Below are 13888 nucleotides of genomic sequence, written 5' to 3'. Positions count from 1 at the left end.
TCTTACGTTATATTCAATTATGATTTATGAGCAGGAAACGTCGATGTCACAGAGAAACCCATAGATTCTATCAAGGTGTACTCAGAGAAGGAGCTAATCAGGAAAATTGATAAGATTGCATCTACCTTGTACCAGAAAAGGACTGGTCAATTCGTATTGCTGCTATGCAGAGAGTTGAAGGTCTTATTTTGGGAGGTTGGTATTCCAAATCTCCTTTACAGTAGTATGTTCAGGAGTGGTATCATACGCTTATGATGCAGTTCAATGAGCATATGTATAGTATCTGTTCTTGCACTTGGGTATCATAAGAGTTACTTTATTGGGATTTCTAATGGGCATTCCAAGTCTAGATGGCGATGAGATGAAACTTGCAAGTAGAATATATCTGATGCGATGAGATCAGTGTGAAGAAAAACTCATATGGTGATCTTTATCTTCAACTAGTGAAGTGCAGTAGTTTTTGTCAACTTGACTATGGAATGAAATAATTGTGGAAATGATCAAAGGAAAGATCTTTGGCAAACAATAAGAAGTAAAAGAGAAGTGTTTATAGGGTACAAGAATTTCTAATTTACCGAGTGCCACCTGTCTATCAATTTGGAGTGTATATTGAGGTACTTTTATATGGTCCAAGTTCCAAAAAGGACCAGAGTTTATGTGGCAGTTCCAAACGATAATTGCACTTCTTTTGTTTATCTGTGTGCTTCATTAGATATATTTATTTTTGTGATTGTCACAAATATTGGACATATTTTGAGTACTTTCCTTATTAGGTGCTTCTAACTATCCATGTTTTCGAGGACTCCTGAAGCAACTTATGGGGCCTTTAAGCACTCAATTATCAGATCGAAGGTCTAGCATTGTGAAGCAGGTGTCTTAACATCTCCTTTTCTGATAATATTTTTTGCATATTGATTTTTTCCCTTTTAAGGAAGTGTGTGTGTGTGTGTGTCAAAATCTTATTATGATACATATTTTTTTTCTTTTTGATTTGATTTTTTTTTTGCTCTAGGCTTGCCATTTATTATGCTTTTTGTCAAAAGAACTCCTAGGTGATTTTGAAGTTTGTGCTGAAATGTTCATACCTGTAAGTTTAACTTTCTCCTTTGATTAGCGTGATTATGGTGCTCTAACAAACAGTGTTATCATTAATCACTTTTTATCTGTGCATCAGATCCTTTTTAAGCTTGTTGTGATCACTGTACTGGTAATTGCTGAGTCTGCAGATAACTGCATAAAGACGGTATTGCAATCTTATTTATTTTCTGCAGCCTTTCTCCCTCTGCGTTATGCTGTTTTAACCTTGGTCCTCTACTTTCCAGATGTTGCGTAACTGCAAAGTTGCCCGGGTGCTTCCTTGTATAGCTGATAGTGCAAAAAAGGATCGCAGTGCAGTACTTCGTGCAAGGTATGACTTGCCTGCTCTCTGGGATAAAAATGTGGGACCTTTGGTCTTTGATTTATGCCTTTCATGTTGCAGGTGTTGTGAGTATGCTCTTTTGATATTGGAGCAATGGCCTGATGAACCAGAAATACAGCGATCAGCTGATTTATATGAGGATCTGATAAGGTGTTGTGTTTCAGACGCAATGAGTGAGGTAGCTTTCATAGTTTAAAGTCATTTAAGTTTGGTTAGATATGAATGGTTCATCATATATGTTAGCTTTGACATGCTTTTCTATCGTGCTCTTCTTTCTGAGCCATTAAGAATTTATGACTTACGCCAGTAATTGGTAATTTCCTGAATAATCTTGTAGTCTTCCGTTTTCTCCTAACTGGACCAATAATGAAGTAGCTGTTATGCATAAGCTTGTAACCTAGTAGGTGTCTGGCAGTTGAAGTTGCGGATAGTGAAAGCAAGGGTTTTGGTTAGAATTTTTAATTCTTGGAAAATATGTAAGTTGGTGGATGGTGGAAATGATGCGGAAATTTAGAAGTCCTTCTAAGTTCTAATAATGGGTTAGTTTTATGTATAAACATTTGAGTGCATTTACTAATAAATCTTTGAATGCATAGGCAAAGCTGCTTTTATGGTTTATAATCAGACAAGAAATTGGATCTTTCAGATGGTTTCAAAAGACATTTGTTAACTTGAATCACTCAACAACAACGAAACAATGAATAATGCTATAATTAGTTTTGTAGAAACCCAACGCTTTCTTGTGACCATGGTCATTAGGGTGAGTATCAACCCAATTTGTTACATGTTACTAGTCTTACATGCATGCATCTGTTAGTCTACGAGTTGATATTAAATTTAGGGACGAGGGCTCATCATCATCATCCTTTTTTTTCCTTTTGGTTGAATAGATTGACATACTTTTTTTTTTTTTGGGCCAAAGATTGACATAATTATTTGATCCTTATTTTTCATTGTACAATTTTGGTTGCTAATATATCTGAGAGGTTCTCTTATAATTTGCTGTTAGGTTAATATATAGAATGTAATCATTCTTATTTTTTAAAAGCTTGTCCTTTTTGTTTACCTAAATTTAGTCATTTAGACAGTTTTCAGCCATTCGTATTTATTGATACCATGTTCATTTATCCTGTGAAAATAATTACAATTTTGTACTTGATAGGTACGGTCTACTGCACGGATGTGTTATAGACTATTTGCAAAAACATGGCCTGAACGTTCCCGTCGCCTATTTTCATCCTTTGATCCAGTTATTCAGAGGGTATATCCGTTAAATCAGGTGTTATTTGTTCTTTATTTTGTTGCTTAGCCATTTTTTTAAAAGCGATTGTAACTTGCAGTTAATAAATGAAGAGGATGGAGGAGTTCATAGGCGCCATGCTTCACCTTCCATTCGTGACAGAGGTGCACTGGCGTCATTAACTACCCAGACATCTGCTTCTTCTAAGCTACCTGGATATGGAACTTCTGCTATTGTCGCCATGGACAGGAGTTCAAGTTTATCCTCAGGGATATCTGTCTCGTCTGGTTTACTTCTTTCCCAGGCAAAATCACTTGGTAAAGGAGCAGAACGTAGTTTGGAAAGTGTGTTACATTCTAGCAAACAGAAGGTCACTGCAATTGAAAGCATGCTCAGAGGCTTGGATTTGTCTAATAAGCATAATTCTGCTCTCCGGTCATCCAGTTTGGATCTAGGTACCAAATAATTTGTCTGTCAACAATCTTTTTCCCTTGATTATATTATATGGTTGATCTTGCTGTTGGTGTAATTTGAAGCTATTTGTGAATGGCTAAATTTTTATCTTATTGCCCCTAGTGCAGGAGTTGACCCTCCATCATCTCGTGATCCTCCATTCCCTGCTGCTGTCCCAGCATCTAATAATCTGACCAACTCTTATACAACAGAATCAATTGTATCTGGTGTCAATAAAGGTAGTAACCGAAATGGTGGCTTGGGTCTGTCTGACATAATTTCACAAATTCAAGCTTCCAAAAACTCCAGTAAGGTATCATATAATGGTAATGCTAGCATTGAGCCTTCATCAACAATTCCATCATACTCTAGTAAAAGGCTTTTGAAAGATCACAAGAAAGAAATTCCATTGATGACAATGGCGACAATAGGGAGGCAAGGTGGGCTATGAACCACCGGATTGATAGGCAGTATTTGGATGCTCCTTTTAGAGAAGAAAGCTTTAGGGTTTCACAGAATAGTTATGTGCCTTTCCAGAGGCCACTGGTGAGAAAGAATGTAGCAGGGCGTATCTCTGCTGGCCGGAGGAGAAGAAGTTCTGATGATAGCCAACTTTCTCTTGGAGTGGTGTCAAATCATGCAGATGGACCAGTATCTCTCCCTGAAGCTCTGAGTGAAGGGCTTAGTTCAGGTTCTAACTGGTCTGCTAGGGTGGCTGCTTTTAATTATCTTCACACCCTGTTACAGCAAGGTCCAAAGGGTATTCAGGAAGTGGTCCAGAATTTTGAAAAGGTGATGAAGTTGTTTTTTCAGCACTTGGACGATCTCCTAAAGTTGCTCAAGCTGCTCTTTCAACACTTGCAGATATTATTCCAGCATGCCGAAAGCCCTTTGAGAGTTACATGGAAAGAATATTACCCCATGTGTTTTCTCGGTTAATCGACCCAAAAGAACTTGTCAGGCAAACATGCTCAATGACATTGGAAGTCGTTAGCAAAACTTACAGTATAGATTCTCTTTTACCCGCATTACTACGTTCACTTGATGAGCAAAGGTCTCCTAAGGCAAAATTGGCTGTTATTGAGTTTGCAATCAGTTCCTTCAGCAAGCATTCACTGAATCCAGAGGGTGCTGCCAATACTGGCATTCTGAAATCATGGCTTGCCAAGTTAACACCTTTGGTTCATGACAAAAATACAAAACTTAGAGAAGCAGCCATTACGTGCATTATATCAGTGTACTCTCACTTTGATTCAGCTGCACTTCTGAATTTTATCCTTAGTTTGTCAGTTGAAGAGCAAAATTCATTGAGACGAGCCCTTAAACAATATACTCCTCGCATAGAAGTGGACCTAATGAGCTATTTGCAGAGCAAGAAGGAGCGACAACGCCCTAAGTCTTCATATGATCCATCTGAGGTTGGAACATCCTCTGAAGATGGATATGTTAGTTTCTCTAGGAAAGCTAACTACCTTGGAAGGTATTCTGCTGGTTCGCTTGATGGTGATGGTGGTAGGAAATGGAGTTCCCATGATTCAACTCTGGTTAAAGCCAGTTTTTACCAAGCAGCCTCTGGTGAAAATCAGGAACATTCTTATCAGAATCAGGAAACTGATTCTACTAATGGTATTCGTGGTTCAAAATATGCAGTCAATTCAATGGACCAAAACTTTGGCTCTCATAATGGTCAACTCAGACATTCAGATAGTAGCATGGACTTTGAGGGTCTATCAACTCCTCATCTGGATGTTATTGGTCGGACGTCCTTAGAACAGTTGAATTTAAATGTAGGCTTTGGACATGAAAAAGATCCTTCTGAGTTGAACCTTGATCATCACTCAACTGAAGCTGTGAAGAATAACTCGAATGATTCAGAGCCGGGCATTCCTCAAATTCTTCATCTGGTTAGTTATGCTATTAATATGAGTTGACGTTGTAAAATTTTTAGATTAGAAATTAGAATCTATTAAGAGTCTGTGCAAGGAGGGAAGATAAATATTTACCAATCTGCGGACATTGTTGAGTAGGAAAATAAAGCAGGGAAAAGAATTAATGAGTACTAAATAATGGCTGTATGCCTTTGCAGAAAGATAAAGGAACCTCCTGAAAATACCAAAAAATAATTTCCATGAAAGATGTAATGGCTGAAACAGGACTAAACTTCTTCTAAAGATGCCAAACACCAGAAAAAAGTGCAGTTCCATAAAACTTATGTATGGTTGCCTTTCTAAAAATCCGGAAAGAATGGTAAGAAAGTGATCTAACCAGGTGGGTCTAATCCAAAACTCACCAAAAGCATTGAATTAGTGTGCTATGGCTCTGCCAAGCCAGATTCTAACGTCACTGAAAAAAATGCAGATATCAGAGGACAAAAGCTAATTATTGCCTACAGGCACGTAATAGATCGTATATGCTTTAGCTTTTGTCTATTGATAATATGCAACTGTTGCTTTGTGGTAGATATGCTGTGGGGGTGATGGAAGTCTCATTTCAAGCAAGCGGACTGCACTTCAACAGTTAATTGAAGTCTCTACAGAAAATGATCGTTCTATTTGGACAAAGGTACGCTTGATTGATTGGATATTTGATTACCTGATCTCCTCCCTGTCTCCAAGTTTCATGTAAATCTCCGGTAACTATTTTGGAAGGAAAGAGCTAGTCTGTCTATTTTGTGATTTTTTTACTAACTTTTTGATGCCATGAACGTAGATTGACAGATATTTATGTTTAATCAGTTAAAAAAAAAATCTGTTTTCTTATGTTTGACCACATCAAACGATAATTTTGGATTTGTTCACTTGATGAAATGATAGTTTCCTGGTGATCTTGCAGTTCTTCAATCAGATTCTGACAGTTGTGCTTGAAGTGTTGGATGATTCAGACTCCCCAGTTAGAGAGCTTGCCCTCTCTGTTGTAGCTGAAATGTTAAAAAACCAGGTTCTTATTTCTTTCATATAATTTTTTAGTCCTGTGCTGTTCTCTTGCTTGATTATTCTGGTTGGAAACTAAATATATTTTTGATTATGTTGTCGATTTTTTTTTTTTAAAAAAAAAATTTAAGACCTGATAGTTCTTCTGGTTATCTTTTGGATAACATTTCTATGTGATTAAGATTAGCTTGAGTGTTTTGTTTTGATTAGGATAGGATATTTTCCGTAGTTGCTACTCAGTGAAAAGTGAAATTCCTGCAATACTTGTAGCTGTACACATTAGCTCTTGGGCATTTTTTGGGACTGACAATTTGACACGAAAGTTTCTTTTTCCTCCCAGAAAGATGCCATGGAAGAGTCCGTTGAGATTGTAATTGAAAAGCTGCTTCATGTTACAAAGGATACTGTTCCCAAGGTGCTATTTCATTAAAATTTTCTTTCTTGAAAATTTTCTTATTCTCAGCCTCTTTAATTCTTTGTTTAGGTCTCAAATGAAGCTGATCACTGCCTGACTACTGTTTTGTCTCAGTGTGATCCATTCAGATGTTTAAGTGTATGTATTCCTTAATTTTTCTTTTCATGGGATTCCTTGTGTTTGAGAGAAAGAAAGACTTGCTTAGTTAAGTGCATGCTGATGGCTGAGTTTGGAACGATTCAGGTAATCGTCCCTTTACTGGTTACTGAAGATGAGAAAAAATCTTGTTACTTGCATAAATTGCTTGACGAAGGTAATTGTTTCTGGCAACCTTTTATCAGCATTGCAGTTGCACCAAGTGACAGTTTCATATGAAAAATTCCATCTGAATCTAATTCCATCATTTCATATTGATAATTATTTTGTTTGACACGTGCTATTCCTGTGTTCAGCTTGTTGGCCGGCTTTCTCGGGAGGAATTGATGGCTCAGTTACCCTCCTTTCTGCCTCCTCTTTTTGATGCTTTGGAAATCAGAGTGCAGATGTTCGTAAGGTATTAGGTCTCTGTATGCAATCAGTCTTTTTTGGTCCTCTATACATCCTATTAGGCGATAAAAAAAGCTCTGTCATCAAGGAGTACCATTAAATGTTTTGTTGTTATGGCGAATTGGAATTCAATTAGTTTTAAGTGTACTATGAAACCTCATTGGGATGGATGCAAGGATTATACTTGTGCTAGTAAGTTTATTTCGTATTGTGGTTCTGTATACTTGAGCCACATAAACGTGCTTTGCATCTTCCTTGATGTTGAAAAAATATGACTAGTCATCTGCTTTATGAGTCTCTATGATCCTTTTAAGTTCATAAACTGAGCTTCTTAATTTTTGCGGCCCTTCAAGGTGACTTGCTAATAATATACACAAGGTCGATATTAAATAAAGTTGTCTCTATCTAAAAATATTATTGTCTGGGAGCATTGAGGGATTGGTTTTACTCATGTTGCATGTAAGTTTCGGCATTTTTCTGGTGCGCTTCTCCCCTCTGTGTATATATTGTCTTTAACATTATTCTCACTGCATATGCTACGCGTTGGATGGTACAGACAGTTGTGTTCTGCCTAGTGGATATTTACATCATGCTCGGGAAAGCATTCTTGCCATACCTCGAAGGTCTTAATAGCACGCAGTTGAAGTTGGTCACCATTTATGCAAATCGAATCTCACAGGCCAGGACAGGCACGCCAATTGACGCCACCGAATGATTCGCAGCATCAAGGGAAAAAAAATTTCAGTTTCAGATATTGTCTTGTTTGGTTATTGTGTATTCCTGTATATCGTGTGCATGAGTTTTACAGGTTGGTTTTGTTTTTCTTCATTCCATATATTTTTACTCCCTTTTTCCCTGCCAATGTTGGATTTGTAGAGTGCTGGGTGGTGGGGACGTCCTGCCCAGTAATTGTAATTTACATGGAGAAAACAATATTCCCTTGTATGAAATGGCTTTGGACTTTGGAGTGAAAGTTCGTAAAATTGAATTCATTTGAGTACGCGAGAGATGATCAAGACTCATCATTGCAAGTTCTGAAAGTTTTACTTTGTTATTGTTCTTCTCATCAACTTCGGTCAGGGTGCCCCAGATTGATAGTAGTGTCCCTCGTCAGGGTCAAATGAAGATCTCTTTTATACTTTTTAGGTAAGGAATTGAAATTCTGCAAGTCTAAACTTGTAAAGATATTAGGTTTTGTGAGAATCAAGATAAAATTAACCAACCACGTCAAAGTGAAACTTTGACGAACGTTGAATATGGAGCAAGATATAGTCACTGAGCAGCAAAAAGATGATATCATGATACGAAAATCAGCTCTAGCCAGTCATGCTAAGGTTAATGGCGGAATAGTTGTGTTTCTAAAAGAAAAACATCATACTGTCATGTGTCTGCCAAAATCCTTATCCTTTTTAACAAAAATATGGGAATTGGTAAGAACGTAGATTATTTGTCAACATTGATAAACATAGTCACCTATTACACAGTCACCTATATTTGATCAGTGATCAATGTGTTCACGGGTCACAAAAGCACACTGCAAAATTTAATGCTCCTGCTTGCATTTTGCAAGATGCCAATGTAAAAGCTCAGGAGAATCCAGAAGAAAGAAATAAACTATTTTTTTAATTAATTTCCCTTTATTTGAACTGCGACATATTTAATTTTATCGAATTTCGACTCAATTTGGAATGCATATAGGCTGTACTCAATGTACTAGTCATACAAAAAGAATATCAGCAGAAAAATATTTTTTAGAATTTCTTAAGATGTAATGGATTAAATCATTTCATAATTATGAAAATTTCACCCTTCTTTTTTCCTACTTAAAACAGTAAATTTTCCAACGAACCAATTAAAATACGTACAAATTCTTTTTATTTTTTTGGTTAAACCATACCATATTCAAACCTAAATGTAGAGTCTGTTCTTGGGAAGAACTCGAATTTGGAACTTTTTCCCGACCTGTGATGGTGATTAGTACATTTTTGTTGTGATCCAAAAATGAAAAAGTGTTTTGAGGTCATTTATGGCGACCAGGTGTGGAGGGCATTATTGTTTGACAAGAAGCGTTGGATTATCATTCCAATGAGTTAACCCTAAATCCAAACTAAAAGCTTACATTTAAATTTAATATAATTATAATTTGTTAATCTTCTAGATGATTAACATTATCTTAATTAATAGTTCAGATATTACTTCATTTGATAGAGAATTTTGTGTACATGTGCATGTGTGAACACAAGAGAAGGCGGTGAGAGGTGCATATTAGACGATTAACATACCATGCTTTAATTTGTTGATAAAGAAAGGATAAGGACTTGTACATCGCGTAATTACAGTGAATGTCCTTTTTTTGGTTGCCTCTTAAGCTTTATTATTTTCTTTTAACAATATTGACAAATTAAGAACAGCTCACTGGCTGAAAATTTTCATAATTAAAAGATGCTATATGGGTTCAATGCATATAGTAAGAATAACTTTTTAACAAAAGTAAAGTAACAATAACTATTGTTTTTCCACAGAAGAGAGAAATTTTCCATGTTAGAATTAAATTAAAGAGGAAGGGAACTACTTGAGTCCATTTGTGTGTGTGTGTGTGTGTGTGTGAATAAATAAAGAAGAGTATATTATCAATGAAATTAATTTTTTGCACAATGTATGTCATTATATACTTAAATGAAATTAGTCTCAAATGTTAAGGGAGATATTATATTACTGCAGAAATGATAGATTATTGACTGTAAGTTATTAGGTTTCAACTATTCAATGTAAAAACCTGTTTTCTAGTGCTATATAAGGGAATTAATTAACTTGTTGCATGTGTGTGTGTTGTTATTTTTAAGAGAAAATTTATTTAACTGCATTTATTACACTATTTTAAGGGAAAAAATGTGTAAAATCAAACACTGACGGATCCCGAGGACATTATTGAAGGAATAAGAACATTATTAAGTATAATTTAGTTAAATTGGAAAAGATGAGAGTAGAAGGAAACTGAAATTAAAGGCATGGGAAGTGAAATAGCTTGCACGCACCAAGCACGTAGGTTATGAAAGTACCGAAACAAGCAGGTGAAGCAATAGGGTAAAAGTGTGCCTGTTTTGAGTGTGAAGCTATGGATGGCCAGGGGAAGATGAGGGTAAGCTTAAAAGAAGGTAAAAAAAAAAAAAGATTTTTGATTTAGTGGTTTAATTTGCGTGCAAAAGGATCAAAAGGACCCCAAAAAATATATTCTTGAAATATCGTGTCTAGCTGCCTCATACGAAACGGGAAAGATGCCCTCTAAGTTTACTCACGATAGGAATAAGCCCATTTCTGGAAAACATCGCTCTCCCTCAGATTTATTCAGATTTTCAACCAAATCCAAAGATCCTTCCCACAAAATCCAATATTGATATATCGTACTCTCACTTCTTTAATTTCTTGCTCTTCTTTAATTTCCTTCGCCTTTCTTGAGCCCCATTATTATGTGTCTATATATCCCTTGTGTTTCCAGCTCCTCTCATCATACACACATCATCCTCATCCTCTTCCACTGGTTTTGCTCTGTCCAAAGAGATTCTAAAGGAACAAGTTCGTTCTTGTCTGTTCAGGTCAGTGCAAGCCACAGCCTTATTCCTTTATCCTCTTCAAGTGCCACCCACGTACGTACATCAAGACGCTAACTCACACACCACCGTACGACGTATGTACGTATATATATAACATATATATAATGATTGTGTGTGTGTAGAGAGAGAGAGATAGAGAGAGAGAATGGAAGGTAATTCTTCGCCAAGAAGAGAGTTGAGGGCACTGGTTGTTGACGATCAAGAAATGCTGAGGAGGATCCATGAGAGAATGCTGAACAGCGTTGGAGTGACAAACGTCGAGACTGTCGAAAATGGCCAGGAAGCCATCAACATTCACAGAGCAGGCCGAAGTTTTGATCTAATTCTCATGGACTTGGACATGCCCATCATGAACGGCATCGAGGTAATTACGTGTGCAACAGACTAACCCTTATATCTTTGGATTTGGATCATTTAATTAAAGTGTGGGTAGGTTCTTGAATCTGTTATTGCATGTTGGGGAAAATGAAGGCGACGAGGGGTCTTCGAGCAATGGGGATCAGAAGCAAGATCGCAGGCGTATCAGCAAGAAGCGAAGAAGCAAGACTTGAAGAATTCATGAAAGCTGGCATCGATCTCTTCCTTCACAAACCCTTAACTTCTCCTGACCTCTCTTCACTTGTTCGCAGTATCAACCCTCTTTGATCATTCTTTAAGTTTACACTTTTCCACACTTGTTACTGTTGTCCTATATCCACCTGTTATATAGTAGGGTTTGTTTGGTGGAAGCCCCAAAAAAAAAAAAAAAACCTGCTGCTAAGTCACCTTCAGCTTCTAAATTTGGAACTTTAAGTTTCGCGCTTTGTCTGTTTTACTCTTGACTCTAGTATTTTCTTTTACACACGGCGCTTCCAACTTTTCCATAGCATATATTACGCAGGTACGTTTCAAACTTTCACATCTAAAAGCAATGGCAATGTTAAAGAGACTTATTTTCATGATTATGTTTTTAAAATGTTTAAAAAACTATATTTGCAAGTGTGACCCCAAATTTAAGGAGGTATTTTTGTACTTCTCTTATTTTTTTCAAAAACGTTTTCGGGGTTTGTGAGGTTGTACTGTAGTCATTTGTGGATTGTTATGGGGTCTCTCAATTACCACTTAAATTAATGAGACGCAATATCCGGGATGAGTGCATTTTAATGAAAATTCACTCCCTCCTTTTCTATTTTTCCCCGTTTATAAAACACATTTAACTAGTTCACATAGTTTTGTTTTAAAAAAAAAAAGTTAACTAGAATTAGTTGGTGTAGATAAAAATGCTTTATTTTTCTCAAAAAACGATTTTTAGTTAAATGCAATAAATTATCATAACAATCTTATCCATCTCTGAAGTCTTCTATCATAATTACACAATAATATTTATATACTCCTCCGGTCCTTATTATAAGACCCCATTTGACTTTTTATTTGGTCCTAATTATAAGACCCTAATCCATTTTGTCTATTATATTTATGCATTTTTTTCCAAGATAATCCTTCTAATAATGATAGTTTTAGCCAATATACTTAATTAGTAAGGATATTTTAGGAATGACAACACTTATTTATTGTAAATAACCAACTTAACTTACTTCATTAATCTCCTCAAATAAGTCAATTGGGTCTTATAATTAGGACCGGAGGAGTATCAAGGATACCTTGAAAAAAAAATTAATTTCGGTTCCTGAACCTTGTAAAATGATTTATAAATAAGAGCATGAAGAGATCGTAAAGGCACTTGTAAATTGGGGGGGGGGGGGACTATTTTGCTCATTGGAATTTAAGGTTTCGAGTATAACTTAAAGTAGAGTTCTTCAAGTGGCACCCAATAGTCACGGTGGGAGAGGGAAAGGGAAAAGAATGGTGATCGGGAACTGGTCGTACGTTGCTTATTCCTTTTCTGTTTCTGACTCTCAAGGTTTCAAGCTTAACATCATTGGTCAAGAGTGCAGATTTTTTCTTTTAAAAAAAAATAATAAAACAAATTCACAAGTGCAGGGGGGGAAAAGGGCAGAGAATTGGGTTTCAAAATAAAATATTGAAGTGCAGTTTATGAGTTTAAAGGACATGTCTGTTTTCATGGCGAAACTTGCGAAAATAACCTTTTTCTTTCTTTTTCTGTGATAAACATGAAGCGTGCGAGGAACTCGGAAGAAGGAACTTTACGAAGGAAATGACTTTGAGAGGTTTTTTTGTTATTTGGCAACAAAAAAGAAAATGAAAATAGGCAGGGAAAATCTGTGGGGGCCCAGGTGAGGTAATAGGCTGGCCTGTAGTAGCCCAAAGAGAAAAGTAAAGGCCCAAAATCAGGGCAAGAAGAGTCGGATATATTTAGCGGATCGGTACATCCGTTTAAAATTTTAAATGGGGTTTGTCCCTTTAGCTGATGCGTTGGCTAAGCAAGGATTAGCTTCTAATGCTCTTTTAGATTCATGTGAAACAGGACAGTCAACTCAAAATTCACGCAAAAACTAAAACAATGTAAAAGCAAAAGGGATAATTGGTGATTGGGGGACAGAAAAATATTACAGATAAATGAATGAAATGAGAGAGTGAGGTTGGCAACAACAACAAAAAAAACAGAGAGAGAGAGATTTACAGAGGGTTCATTCGATTGGGCCTTTTTATTCCCAGCTAGACAGGGCATGTGGCAGAAACATTCCTCATTTTTACGGAGAGAACAGTATCAAGTCACCAATAAGGTTGGATCTAGCAGAAGAAACTAATTTCTCATAACGTGACACACCAAAATTCAAATCTCTACTGGGAGAGATGTCTATATTTAGCGTCTGACAGTGTCTCGAATAAAATTATCTTCAACGTTACCATACCTATATTTTAGAGGGAAAAAGTCAAGTCAACCACGTTTGGGCCTTCGTTCTCCAATCAGAAGTCAGAACCCCCTCACATCATGTGGGACCCTCCCTTCGGGGTACGCCAGTCACTTATCTACTCCCTCTTAATTGCGGGCCCCACCGTACCCTGTTTGCCTCGCAGCTTCCGCCTCTCCACTTGCACCGTTTCAAATCACTGCATTATAGTGCCCACCACAACATTCTCACCGCTTACATAAATCCTAAACCATTGCTTACTCCTTACTTCTTTTCCCTTTCTAATCATCTCACGAGTTCTTGTTGTGAATAAATTGATTTATTAGACTATGAACTCACATAAGTGTTTTGGAATATTATGTACAGACGGAAGCTCCACTGACTAATAAACTAGTGAATTAGTCCCCTCATCCGTCATTATTAAATTTGCATAAATAATGGAATATGTCCAAATGACAGA

At 36.6% G+C, this 13888-nt stretch overlaps 1 protein-coding gene and 1 pseudogene across 1 annotated transcript; both read left to right on the top strand.

Moving 5' to 3' along the window:
* Positions 1-130: 130 nt before the first annotated feature.
* LOC114750488 (CLIP-associated protein-like) lies at positions 131-8005 on the top strand (annotated as a pseudogene).
* Positions 8006-10760: 2755 nt separating this feature from the next.
* LOC114750491 (two-component response regulator 24-like) lies at positions 10761-11260 on the top strand. The gene is made up of 2 exons (XM_028939087.1): positions 10761-10979; positions 11087-11260. The coding sequence occupies exons 1-2, from the start codon at positions 10761-10763 to the stop codon at positions 11258-11260; spliced, it is 393 nt and encodes a 130-aa protein (XP_028794920.1).
* Positions 11261-13888: the final 2628 nt, after the last annotated feature.

Source organism: Neltuma alba, unplaced genomic scaffold (genome assembly GCF_004799145.2).
Source record: "Neltuma alba isolate B1F8T4 unplaced genomic scaffold, ASM479914v2 tig00006472_pilon, whole genome shotgun sequence".
NCBI classification, from domain to species: domain Eukaryota; kingdom Viridiplantae; phylum Streptophyta; class Magnoliopsida; order Fabales; family Fabaceae; genus Neltuma; species Neltuma alba.
Note: the sequence above shows the minus strand (reverse complement) of the source record. Positions and strands in the feature narration are given on the sequence as shown.